We start from the raw sequence: 14,693 nt of genomic DNA on the forward strand, positions 1-14,693 counted from the left end.
TGGTCCTATATTTCTGTAACGTGAAGCATCTTGCATGCTTGGGAAATTTGAATTAACAGCTGATAAGAAGAAAAAAATATAATTGTCCTTACTGACAAAAGCCTACTTAATATTTTCCTATATGTAAGGACAGGAGATTCCAACTTTTCTTACCTGCAGAGCTTTCCACAACTCTTTCTTAAAGCTATAACATCAGCCTTGTTATACTGACTTATTGTTCCATGGATAATCACCTTGTGTAATCTCTTGTGTAATCATCTAATCATGTAAAAGACAAAATTAATGCAGAAGTTTCCTTAAGAGACTTTTTAAATGTAAAATTGATAGTCTCCATGGAAATGTAGCCCAATACAGGTTTTTTCCTCTGAACCTCCTACTCTAGTGACACTTTTAATATGTGCTAATTATGCACATTCAGTCTTCTATTGCGAAGTAGTAGGTAAATGCTAATTACTGTTTGTTTGTTGGAGAGCTAAGTTCACTATGGACAATCCCGAAACCTCTTAAATTCTGAAATATATGAATGCTGAAATTCATTTGGAAGAGAAGCTGGAAAGCAGAACCTCTCTTCCTCTCTTCATTTTTATAGAGGTATATAAAATACAGCTATTAAAATGTAAATTACATGCAGAACTATTTTAATGGAAAGAAAGACAAACAAAGAGTTATATTGTTTAAAATGTTAATAGTTTTGACATGCTGTATTTGTTCCAGAATAACCTTAATTTGGGAAAAGGGTTTACTTGGTCATGTTCCCAGTTTCAGAGTAAAGCTATAACCCTTGTGTTATATTAGTTTCATCTCAGACTTCAACATTTTTCATCTACATCCGTAAATGCAAAGATATATCTTTGCACCTTTGAGATAGGATAACTCATGCAATTCAAGAGTGTTTTATATACTCTTTAAGGATATTGCATACCAGTATACTGTGAAGAGATTAGCTAACAGATTAAATTTTGTCCTGGAAACTAACCTAATGTTATTGATAAGAACTTAACAAAATAAGTAATTTCATTTACTAAAAGATGACCGGACCACAGTTTATATATATATATGTGAATAGAAAGCATCAGATTTTATCTGACATTAATTTATTAAAAAAAAAAAAAAAAAAAGACATATTTGTCACATGCTGCAACAATATTTACTCATGCAATGGAAAATACACCTTACAGTGAAGACTGGTGGTGAGTGGTGAGGATTATGTTATGCTGTGCTATCATGTTGAAAACCACAGACAGTAGTTCCTTCTGAGAACTTCCCAAATAGTGTGAACATGTTTTTGGTCATGCTTGCTTGTTTGATTAAGTGAGCAAAGTATGTACCTCTGCCTCATGCTTCATGTAGTAGTGGCCAAGTGCTCTACTAAGGAACATATAGAGGAAAGAAGAAGAGATTGGACTGTGAACTTAGGCACATGGTCTGAACTTTTGGATAGACCTGTGCAGTGTCAAGAGTTGGACTTGATGATCCTTAAGGGTCCCTTCCAACTCAGGATATTCTATGATTCTATGATTCTATGAAAATCTACTGACTCATTCTCCTTCTGTGTGTCAGACACTGCCAATTAGTGCATTATAAATTCAATATTACATTGTAAATTATATCAGCAATGATGCCAAAAGCCTTGTTGATTTTGTTGCTCTAAAAAAAGCCTAGGAAAAGTTGCAAAACTGAAGAGAAGCAGCGTCTTAATGGGAGGCTCTGGAAGAGGTAAGTGTAACGAAAGCACACCAAAACATTTCAGAGAGTTTGTGCATGAATTTGTCTATGTGGTGATGATATGAAAATATTAAACTTAAATCCTTGCAGTTAAAGCCTCTAAGTCCTTCCTTCTACAATTTCTTTTCAGTCAAGACCAGGTATATTTGGCCTGATGTGGTTAGGAATCAACTTATATTGATTGAAACAAGAAACAGAGCATGCCAAGAGAGGTAACATCTAGCAGGGAAGAAAGGCAAGTACAGGGAAGACCAAAGATAATGTGATTTTATAGGACAGAGCAATCACACAGGCAGTCATTTAAAGCTGACATGGCCTATACAAAATAGCCTTTCAATAAAACCAAACTGAAATTTTATTTTGAACTATCAAGACAGAAGGTTAATCTTTTCCCTCTTTTGAAAAAATCCTAGCAGATTTTCTTATGCCTTCTGGTGAGAAAATGTTTTGCTTGAAGTTGTGTGACAAGTTCTCATCAGTGTTTTGGCACAGAAAAATTACTCTGTATGGATATTTTAATTAAAATAGTCGATTGAAAATGCTGTTCAGCACTATTTACTACAGGTGGGTCTGTGACATTAAGTATTTGTTACTTTCATAGGTAACAAAGATCCGTGATAACACCATAATTAGCACTGTACCTTGTTCTAATACATGAAAAATATTTCAGTGGTAAAGAAACCCCTTTTTAAAAGCTAGACTAGTGAAGGAAAAAAAAAAAAAAAAAAAAAAAAAAAGGAAAGGATATTAGAAAGGAATAAAGGAATGAGAGGAGTTGGAGCAATTTCTGCCCCAGAGAAAAGGAGAAGATAGATATGAAAAATATTATCACAATTTCTTTTTCAGGCCTCCACTTAATCACATACTGCTTAATCTTCTCCCTTCCTGTAGTATGTCAGACACTACTGGGTGGGTACACTTTGGATTTTTAAACACTTTCCAAATTGTACACTAATCCCACTAAGTACTGGAGTAGATGTACCATTTGCCTGTTCTCATATATCAATAATTTATAACAGAACTCTCCACCATATCTTCCTGCATCAGAAATTATTGGAAAAAAAAAAAAAAAAAAAAAGAAACAGATTTCAAAACACTTTTCACTGTATTTTTCTTTAGTAATACATTTACCCAGGACCCACGGTAATATCATCCACTCGACGATGGTTGGTGGTGGTCCCTGCAACTTCACATCTGGCCTGTCGATGTGTTGAGAGGCAAGCAGTAGCAGGAACAGAAAAGTCAAGTAGGATGCAGTATGGCAGATAAATTTGATAAATGGCTTTCTGATGAATAGCCCTAATGGGCTTTTGGGAGCTATCAGGTAGCACACAGAGAAGACGGGGAAAAGAAGTCCTATCACAACGCATGTCAACATCTTCACAGCCCAGTGTCGCCTCCTCCATCCAGGGAACTCATCATACCAGCGGGATGCAAGCAGCTGCTGGCAGTTAGGTTGGGCAACAAACTGCAGAGAGAAGAAGAAAGGGAGACAGTTATTTCTCTATTATCATTATGAAGTTCATTCCATTCTACAAGTTAATTCCATGTTACAATATTTAACTTCTGGATGGAGATTAAAAAAAAAATAAAAAAAATCCACAGCCTTCGCATGCCCATTCATGGTGATAATAACAGCAAGGCAGGGCTGGGTCAGCCTTCCCTTCCTTCAATGTAAAAAATATGCTAGAACCCCATATCCTCCCAAGATTCACTTTTCACAGTAAAGCTGGACTTCCCCATGTTATAGTACACAGGGAGCGAAAGAACTGTAAACCACAGATACTTCAAAACCTGATTTCAAATTCAAAAATATGTTTACAAAGATTGCTTCCATTATTTAAATAACAAAACTTGTGGAAAATAGTTAGAACACCAGGTGAAAGACACTATGAAAATGAAAAGCATGATATTTCTTACCAAAGCACAAATAAGATCTGTAAACAGAAAAACTGAATTCAACAGCCAAAAATTAACTATTCTCAGTATGTTCCCTGCTAATTCTTTAAGAATCAAGTTTACATACTTTTATACTAGACAAAGTTCCTACAGATATATTACACAATGCTTGCACAATATGAACTAAGCACTAGCATTCCCCAGTGCTTCACTAAACCTTGTCAGGCTATATTCCTATTTTGTACATTATTTTATGGTCTGTCTATTCTCTATGATATAGTTTCAGTTTCTAAAATATGATTCTTAAAATTTATTTTCAACAAAAATAAATCTATCAGTAAATATTTTGTTTCAGCTATTTTTTCTCTATAAGTATACTCAAGCCTTTTATGTCATATTTTTATTTGATCACTAGTTCCTATTTTCCCTAATGCTTTCTTTTTTAAAAGGGGACATACAGTAGTAGCATGCTAGACTTGACATAAGAAATATAGAATAAAAGCAACATATGCACCAAAGAGAACCAGTTGTATTCTTTTACTTTTTATTTTCTATTTTAAAATAAAATTAGCAAAAGAATCTTTTTCCTTCTTACCTTACATGCATGCATACATACATACATACATATATTGGATTAAATCAGAAGACTTAATAAAGCTATGTAGGAAATTCTTTATCTTATTAAATAATAAAAATGTTAATTTACACAATATATTTTTATATTTGAGTCCTACTTAAATGCACCTAGTTTTGAATTTTACATGATTTTGGCAACACTTGTAACCAGAGAAGCCAAGTTCTTTTTGATGAGTAATAGGCAACTTAGAGTTTCTGAAATTATTGGGAATCCTACTAGGAGAAAATGTTATTTAGACTGGAATGAAATGAGAGTCAGCATGCATCTTTCCATATATGTCTGGATCTTGTCAGTAATGTTAATGTGAGCCAAATTAAGACCTGGTATATGTTAATGAAATGCCAGTGTCCTTAGTAGAGACATATTTGCCTACCAGACACCAGTACTGAAACTGCCTGTTGTGAAAGATAATCTACTCAAACCATAACCATCTTGAAAATAGCCTTAAAAAAGAATAACAGAGTGTTCTCTTCTGTTGGGAAAAATGCATTCACAAGGTTTCAAGGTGTTTATTTCAAGATACAAATGCCTAGAATAATACTGCATATAATCAGAACAGACAGTTTCTAAGTTATGTGTTGCCAACTTTTTAATGGGGGTCTCCCTACAAAAAATCTCACCTCAACTTGCTTGGGTAGACACAAATTCTTGCTTTGCTTGACTAGTGAAAATAATATGACTTTTGGATTAATTCCTGAGTACAGTATTTTCCTTACTCTCTCTTCCTTCCAAGTGTGTCAGATCCATGTTCGTTTTCCCTTCTTCACCTTCTTTGTAATGTATCCCTAATACAAATCCTCTCACCTTCTAAAAGTAGTTCCTTAGTCTTGCCTCTGTCCCCTTCTCAAGATCTTTAGGCCACCCTCATTATTTTGGGTACCCAAGTGAAGGAACAACTTCCAGTGTTTACCTCAAAGGATAGTGGTGGATGCAGGGGGCATACTCCTTGACATTATTATTATTATTATTATTATTATTATTATTATTATTATTATTATTATTATTATTATTATTATTATTATTATTATTATTATTATAATATTTTTTTTTTCCTATGTCCACCAAGTACTGGGCTGCTCTGAGACAGTGTAGACCAGAATTGATGCAGAAGTATCTCTTGTCATGAAGAGAAAGATGGCTGTCGACAACACCATCAGGAAGATGCTGTACACTGTTGGCAGTAGCTGCTTAGTCCTAACTTCTATACCGGTTATAATGCAAAATATCCAGTGTTAATAAAGGAAAGGAGGTATAATTGCAACACTTCTGAGCAGACATAAAAAAAATTTGCTGCTTCCTAATATCCATATAATTCTATTTTTTTCAGTAAATTATCTCTCATAGTATTCTTGATTCTATGGTAACTCATGATTGTTACCAGAGTGACATGACAATTTACGCAGCGCTCAGATCCTCTGACAATAAGGGAAAACTAACTTATATTATACATTTTTTGTGGCTAGAGTTAGGCTGACTACCATTGGCAATGTACTTTAAATGAATTAACAAATATAAAACAAATATAAAAGGAATAATTGGATGGTATGGACCAAGCATATAAAATGCTATGTCAGCACTTTATGAACTGCACTTGTAAGGAAGCAGTTCTAGTAGTGTGGGCAAGGGACTATAATAGAACTGACAACACAATGTCTACAGATGATATATTCAATTTCTGGGAGATCCAGATAGCTAGTTTCATGCTGTCACTTTTATTGAATAACACTGTTGGCAATGTTAGTCAACAATGTCCTAAAGTAGCAAAACTCTTCACTGCAGTCTTTTCGTTATGGTTCTGAGCTCCATTGGCCATATATATATATGTGTATATATATATATATATATACACACTATGAACTATTCTAAAGTGTCTTCAGGTATCCAGAAAATTAACCTAAATATCTTGCTGACACTTCTTTTAGAGTTATTTTCTGCTTTGTTTATTATGGAATTGCATAACATTTTTTAAAATGTCCATGTTAGTTTCCACATTTGACTAATGGCTCCATGTTTTGTGCTGAAGGCACTGTCACCATGTGTGGCAAAAGTTGTTGAGTGGTGATAACTACATTTACTATATTAGCTGAAGAATGTGGCACATTCTTAAATGGAGAACAGTTGTTCAGGCACCCAGATGGCAGCAGTCGGTGCTGAACCTACTGGCTTTTTTCTCAACTTCCCAGAGAGGGGGAACTTGTTACCAAACACTGCATCTCCTTTCTTGTCCTTGGGGACATGTCTCCTCCCAAGCAAATGAAGGGAAGATGATGTGTTCCCACGCTTTGTTCTCATGTGTTTGAGCACATCATATAGGAACTGGGAGCTGGAAGATCTTCCTGGGCCCCACTGTGTAAATGCTGCCTGTATAGGCTGTCTCAGAGATATAACTCATATGTTGCATATGGTTATATAGGTCAATTTTATTAGTGATTGTGAATGAGTATTCCAGTTGACATTTTGATTAATTCGGTAAAAAAATCTTATTAAAAAAAAAAAAAAGCTTACATCAGATTTATACTCTAACTATTGCACGCTCTTCCATTAGAAAGGACTGAGAGATGTGGTTGGAAAAAAAAAAGACATGCTCCAAGCAATAAGATACTTCCTCTATAAGCGGGTTGGACCACATCTAGGATGATATAGGTCCTCTGCTGAACTGAGGGTCTAAAAAAAAATAAATGTATATATATATATAAAAAATACAAATAAATAAATAAATAAATATGTTTTGCACAAATATTTTATAACTAGCCAAATTAAGAGTACTCTGTGACAGTAATTTGCCAGTTCTGCATTGCCTATGCCAAAATATTTTCACTGTAATATATTTTTTCTTCCTTAATTGGAGATATTACATTAAAATTCAAAGTATTTTTTGTACTTTCAGTGCTATGTTATTTGACTTTGACATTGTCTCCATATAATTAGCAATCAGTATGTTTATATTTTCACATTACAATGCCTTCCACTAGCTTCCAGCAGTTTATAATTATGTGAGGGATTTTGCTGTAATGATTATTCCTAGTTGCACAACTTTTGCTACTTCACAATGTCTGCTTGTCTAAAAATGTTTTGGTATTCATTCTCTTCTTCATCAGCAATTATTCACAGTGCCAGCAAAAAACAGTCTGATATAAATAATAGCAGAGCCAGATTCTAATGATACTCAAGTAGATACATTGTGCATAAATTCATTTTCACTGCTTATTACATCTGATCTGTAATTTTGCTATAATACATATTCTATTGTGAATGGAAATTGTGAAATAATAACATAAGTGGTACTGTTAACTATATAAAGACTTTCTAGAAGTAATAGTTTTTATAAATATAAGTATTTTTATGAAGTAGATATCAGTCATTTTAAGTTAAGCTAGTTTTTGCCTGTAGCACAACATCATTAAGTATTCATTTCATTATATTAGGAAATATACAAAAACATTCAGCAAAACATAACAGTTGTTACAGAGTGCTCATTTTTATGCTTACAAAGCAGTCTAACAAAATCTGAGGTCAAAATTCTCGTTCTGAGGTTAATAGGTGTTTTAGTATATATAACAAGTAAAAAGAATGTGATTTATCATCTAAAAATAGAAAGTTGCCAAAGAAAACTGATCTTTTTGACTTTATGTATAAGTGGCTTATGCTGTAATACAGAAAAATATCCCTGATATCATTTTCTAATGCATTAATATTAAAGAAGCCACTGGGGATAGGGGAGAGATGGGGGAAGGGTGTGAAGGAAAAATAAATGGTTATCACAAAGTTTCTTATAATATATTTTTAAAGCCATGGGTCAGGTTCTTTGTTGTGCTGTTTTCTACTGCCATTACAGCCAAGTTGGTAGGAAAGGTTAGCACTGATGTCTTCTACTTTATCACACACATTTTGCAATGATTATGCTCCAGTTCAACAAAAATTAAGCACAGCTTCTTTTACGTTCTCTAGAATGTTTTATGTTTTCTTAGCTTACACATTTTCCCAGATACGTTATGAAAACCTAAGCTCTTCTTGATATGTAACTTCAAATTTAGATGTCAAAATTCTTTCTCTACTGATAGTGAAAATTGTATTTGCTTGCCAGATGACTAATGACAGATTTGAGTTCCAGTATCATTAAGTAGATTCCTAAAGTTGGTATATATTTTTTTCTTTCTCCTTCTAGAGACATTACTACATATTCTCCTCTATATCTCCTTCCCTCCTGCTCCCCTCCCCCCCCAGCCTGTTTATTGACCTAAGTCCATAAAGCATATTTATAGAGTTAGGCACTTTGTGAGGACTGGTTCATCAAGTCAAATAACATTGAAATGCAATTTAAATTCTTTAACTTCCTTGACCAGCACTACATTTTCCTTTCTAAATGCTAGGAATCATTCTTTGGACTCCTTTGGCTACATTTCTACTGTTTGTTTTCTGCCTTAGGCTAGGAACCTGGGCACTCCTGTGCCAATTGCTATGAATCTTTGATGTCCATCCTGTGCAAGCACTAGCCAACTGGAGAAGGATGTTGTTATAATGATGATTCTTCCAGGAACCAAACCTGTGTCAATTTTTCCTCAGCTCTGTCTGTAGCTTTGTCATTAATGAAACTAACCAGCTAACTCAGGATACTACCTGAAAGGGCAATCAGCTTCAGTTCAGTTCCTTTAGCAAAACAAATTGACTGCATAGATGTCTTCATAAAGATGCATTTATACAGCTCACACGGAGAACAGCATACTATGCCAGTGTTTTCTATAGTACTTATAAAATAGAAACATAGAACTGTAGAATGCTTTGGGTTGGAAGGGACCTTAAAGATAATGTAATTCCACCCCTCCTCCCCCCCCCCCCCCCATCATGGGCCTCACACCTCACACTAGATCACGTTTCCCAAAGCCCCATCCAACCTGGCCTTGAACACCTCTATAGATGTGTCGCATACAATCTCTCTGGGCAACCTGTTCCAGTGCCTCACCACCCTTATATAAAACTTAAAACTACTTTCTTTTAGTTTAAAGCTATTGTCCCTTGTCCTATCAGTACACTCCCTGACAAAGAGTCCCTCCCCAGCTTTTCTGTAGGCCCCCTTCGGTACTGGACTGCCACTGTAGGTTCTCCCTGGAGCCTTTCCTTCTACAAGCTGAACAACCCCAACTCCCTCAGCCTGTCTTCATAGGAGAGGTGTTCCAGTCCCCTGATCATCTTCACGGTCCTCCTCTGGACTTGTTCTAATCATTCCATGTCCTTCTTGTGCTGGGGGCCCCAGAACTGAATGCAGTGCTCCAGGTGGGGTCTCACAAGAGCAAAAGAGATGGGGAGACTCATATCCCTCCACCCGCTGGCAATGCTTCTTTTGTTGCAGCCCAGGATACAGTTGGCTTTCTGGGCTGAGTTCCTATCCTAATGTTTAACTTATAGTAAGAGAAGGAACAAAAGAAAAAGAAAACATAAAAGCAAAGACTGAAATGCTTCATTAAAATGATTAATGAACATTATTGTACAAATAATGATGTAGTTTTTACTTTTAACATTTTAAATTTCCTTTTTGCCACACCAATACAAGCAGAAACCTTCCATTTGATTCATCAGTACTTTTCAGTGAAATGAATCTGCACACAGAAAACTATTAAATATCTAATAAGTGAAGACTTATCTATAATTGGAATGACTCTGATTAATTGCTTAGAAAAGGCAATAGCCATTGAAAACGGAATGCAATTCTTAGGAACCAGCTATGCATGAATAGCCTTGTTAGACTTTCCAGTAATAAAGAAAAAATAATCAGTTGTTGGGCTTGGGGATGAGTATGTAAATAGCTCAAAACTTCAGAACTAACATGTGGGTATAATGTCTCTAGCTCCCTTTCTGGGCAAGTATTAGGCTTACCACAACTCAAAATATTTCAAAAACATTTCAGAAATATTTCAAAAATATTTCAAAACATTTAAAGAACATCTGTTAATATCTACAGAGAAAATACAATATGAATTTGCTGCCATTATATCAGATTGCTATTTTTACATAGCTAGCTGGTGAATTTTCATGCATAATAATCTAAAAAAATAAGGTTGATATTTATATGCAAGGTTCTACACGTGGGACAGAATAACCCTGTGCAACAGGATAGGGTGGATCTGACTGTATAGAACAGACATTGGGACAGCAGAAAGGAGGAAGTTGAACATTACTGTGCCTGTGCAGTGCACACTGGGCTGCAGTAATGCAAGCGTAGCAAGCATTACTTGCAAGGAAGGTGGTAATTCCCATCTATTTGGCACTTGTGAGACTACGTCTGGAATGCTGTGTTCTGTTTTGGGTCCCCCACTATGACAGAGATATGGGAAAATTTGAATAAGTCAAGCAGGGCACTCCCACGAGGTTGTGGAACTTGACTGCATGATGCACAGGGAGAGAAGAAAAGAAGTCTGTGAGCCTGAGAGACAAATCATAGGTTTCACTTGCTGTCTTACACAAACAAAAAGGAGGTTATGGACAAAAGCAGGTTTTTTTGGGGGGTACAAAAAGAAAGGATGAGGATAGTTACAAGCTGCAGCAAGACAAATTCTAGTTGGATCTAAGGAAAACTGCTCCTACATTCCCTATGAGCACTGGATGCAAAGGAAAGATACAGATTCTCCATCCTCAGAAATATTCACAATTTTTCTGGAAAGTTCCTTAGCTACCTGTTTTAACTCTGATATTAGCCTGGTTTTGAGAATGAGGTCAAATGAGATGAGCTTGAGAGGTATTTTTGAAGTAAGCATTTTCATGATCTGATTTATACTAAAACATTTTTTAGTAAGAGCCATAGTAATTGTGTTTACAGGTTTGAATTAATATATTTAGGTTTGAATAAGTTTTCTAGGAACACAGTCTATTGCTAAGATCTTTTTCATGGTTGGTTATTACCTCTGAAAAGAGGAAGAGACTTTCTGCCTGTCTGCCTGATATCACTGAACCGTATTATTGCTAAATACATAAAACCATTTCAGCTATTCCAAATGTGTGCTGTAATAATACGTGCATCATGTTTAGGTAAAAAGGCATAATAGTCAAAATATTTGTTTAATTCTCTATCACTTCAATCTTATTATTTCCCAAGGTGTTTTTTTGTTTGTTTGTTTGTTTGTTTGTTTGTTTGTTTTCAGATATTTCTGACAATGTTTTCTGTTTTCACCAATAGTTTTTACAAAATAAACTAACTGTTGAGAGAATAGAAAAAGAAGATAATCATTCTCCCAGTACTCATTCTAACACTGAAAAAAATGAGATTATGAACACTTTTATTCATAACTTTAGGAGACCAAAATCAATATATATTCTAAGCAACTTCATATATTTACATGGGTCACTCATAGCATAAAGTTCATGTAAGTCATTTTATCAAGTCAAATTGATTTGGGAACAAACAGGCACTTATACAAAAGATGGTCAGGAAGGAAGGAAGGAAGGAAGAAAGAAAGGAAGTAAGGGAGTCCAAACCACTCAGCAAATACCAGCAGCATCTTTGTTACACTGAAACTGTTTTTGTGTCCTGTATCACTAAGGCTTCTATTACAAACCCAGAGTATGACAGAATCAGTGAGTTCACTCATATCCAGCTCATTGTACCATTTTGTCTATTTTTTATAGCTGCCAGATTGCCAGAAGGAAGAGTTACAAATTAATATACCAACCTTTCAAAATTCATGAGGGTACTGCAAATACGTTGAAAGCAACTGAAGCACGGAAAGCAGCAAGATTCAATTCAAGAAGAATTAGCTGGGAAAAGCTCTGAGTAAGGGAAGGATAGGAAAGGGGCTAGAAAATTAGGTTCCTTCTCTGGACAATACTTGCTTATCTGAGAATTTCTACGGACATCACTGGAGACTGCCTTGCTCCTCCTTTGAGCAGGGGTCAAACAAGTTAGAGTGACATTTTTAGCTTCATTTTCCTTTTTTTGGACATTCTTTCAGATTTGAGCAGGTCATTATTTGGAAGAAAACTGACTACAGAGAAAAAAAAAACAAAACTTTTTATTTTTATTTTCTCCATTGTCAGGCTCTGCCTTTTTCTGTGAAGAATTCTTGGAGCACTGATGTATTGTCATGTCATTTGACTTACAGATGAGCTCTTTTTATTTATTTTTTTCTTCCTGTAAAAACAATGGTAATCACCTTCCATTAGTACCAGGCAAATTTTGGTTTCACTCCCTTGGTTTAGCTTATGAGGTACCATCATGCATCCTGATGTGAAAAATGGATATGAACACAAATGTTTTTGACTCCAAGCTTATGTGTTCTAGCCAAGTGATCAGAGAGCCAGCAATTGAGTCATGCTGAACTCCAAGGTTTCCCATTTTCTTTGGAACTATCTGTTTATTATATGAAGCTTGTGTGGAACTGTTCTCCCAAGATTCCCCAAATCAGTGTAAATCCTGTTTTCAGAAAGCTTGATGCTCATTTGAAGGCTTGAATACAGAATTAGGGAAATGACAGAAAAATAAACACACTGACTGATTACAAAGGCATTTAGACTATATAAAACAATAAACTCCATATTTTCTCTGTAAAGTTCTCTATTAAGCTGTTGTAGGGAGGGTTGGCTTTGTAGTTTCATTAGTATTCATGAAAAGAATATATATAGTCACTCAACCGACTTTTCTTTCTCTTTCAATGAGAAACTTCAGTGTTTTCCATCTTTAAGTTCCTCTTGTTTAATATGGTTATGCATTTACCTAAAAAATCAGATAACCACCCAGTTCCTGCATAAAGACTCATATGAAATAATAGGTCTTTGGCAATGACAGTCAGTAAGCATGATTCTGAGACCATTTGCAGGAGAAATGCATGTTTCATAGTAAGTCTATAGCCGATGCATCAATTGTGTGTCAAGTGTGCACTTCATGAACTTCTGTACTTCAGAGATGGTGGTTTTCATCAGTTCATTATCTTTGCAATTCACCATTCTTCCCATTTTTGCGTTATGTGAGTTCAGAACCACAGTTCTTTACAACCACCATGTGCAGCTTATGTGATTATAACACAGAATATGAAACTTGGGAAGGGTTACAAGAAGTATAATTGCTCCAAAATTTCCTTTATGCTTATGAGCAAACTGTGGTTCAAGAAAATGTCATTCTTTTGTGAACAGACCTAAGAAATACTTACTTCCCCATAATGAGAAGATATCTAAAATAGCTGTTAATGAAATTCTATGTATCAGGAATCTGTCAGACTTGAGAAATAATGACAGCCCTTTGGTAGTCTTTTTATCCCTTTGAAGCCTTGTTATTTGTAGCTAGCCATTGCAGTCTGGTACCTCATTGAAACATTGCTCACTGTTCTTGTACAGAAAGATGTCAGAACACTACTGTCTTCTTTCATGGTAAAGACCCAGAACAAAGGAAGGAACCAATAAGGGTGTACTTGATTTTTACATATGCATGACTTTTAGGGATGTTCAGGCTATATTTACACCAACATACCAAATAGTGACTGAGTTTGAGCAATGGATCCCAGTCATTCACTCTACCTATTGGTCTGTTTCCAGTTTTGACCACTCCAGATGGCTTTATGCCAGTTGCCATCTGCAACTGCCCTTAGTGTCACTTGGTCTCAGGGCTAAACTATGGTCTTCTTTCATTTAGCATTATAGACAAAGCCTCAGATACCACTTAGGTAAACAATATTTTACTGAACTGCATGGTGCATTTCTACATTAGACTGACACTTCTAAAGTTTTGAAGATGTTTTTTTTTTGCCCAACTTCCACAGATATTCTTATGGAGATGGAGCAGAACTCATTCACTTATATTTTTAGGTAAAGAGGTATATTTTATTTAAAAATATGGGAAAAAATTACCATTTGCCAAAAGCTAGAAGTGGAGGAGACATATTGTGTATATGCACTGATATAAGCAAATGCTGTGCTATGGTCCCAGTGGGTCTGAGGGCACATTCTTCCTTAAGAAATCATGGACAATTTGTTCATTGGCAGAGAAATACACTCCATAGGCTGTTGACATTGCATGACATGCATGCCCCAGCTTCTACTCCAGCATGTCAGAAAGGATATGTTTGTAAGAAACAGCTGCTCTTTAATCCATGTGAAATACATATCACTGGTGCTCTGAAGGAATATTATCTGTTGCTTCTTTTTCACTCTCCTATTGTGTTAAGCAGATGCAATCTGATCATATGCATGAAGTCACGATTCCCTAATCTAAAATTTAATTAAAGAACAAGACATATGTTATAATTAAGAATAAAGGAAATTATTGTAGAGTAAAAGATAAGGGAATAAGGAGGAAAAAAAATCAAGCAAAACCACAAAAACATTGGAGCTTTTATGTGACGTGTGATTTAAATTTAGACTGCGCATGCCCTCCATATCTCCTCCACTTAAGCATAACATGCAGGTGCTAACAAAATCAGCCAGATGGACTTCTGTCTTGACCCACAGGCAG

At 35.4% G+C, this 14,693-nt stretch overlaps 1 protein-coding gene across 2 annotated transcripts in view; it reads right to left on the reverse strand.

The window, feature by feature from the left end:
* TRPC4 (transient receptor potential cation channel subfamily C member 4) overlaps nt 1–14,693 on the reverse strand; it is a 165,324-nt gene that overhangs the window by 41,178 nt on the left and 109,453 nt on the right. For both annotated transcript variants that reach the window (XM_082752547.1, XM_082752548.1), the window contains one exon: nt 2,857–3,193. In XM_082752547.1, coding sequence (XP_082608673.1) covers nt 2,857–3,193 — 337 coding nt within the window. The remainder of the gene's footprint in view (nt 1–2,856; nt 3,194–14,693) is intronic.

The sequence above is a fragment of the Aythya marila genome (assembly GCF_965140915.1).
Source record: "Aythya marila genome assembly, chromosome: 1".
Classification (NCBI taxonomy): Eukaryota; Metazoa; Chordata; class Aves; order Anseriformes; family Anatidae; genus Aythya; species Aythya marila.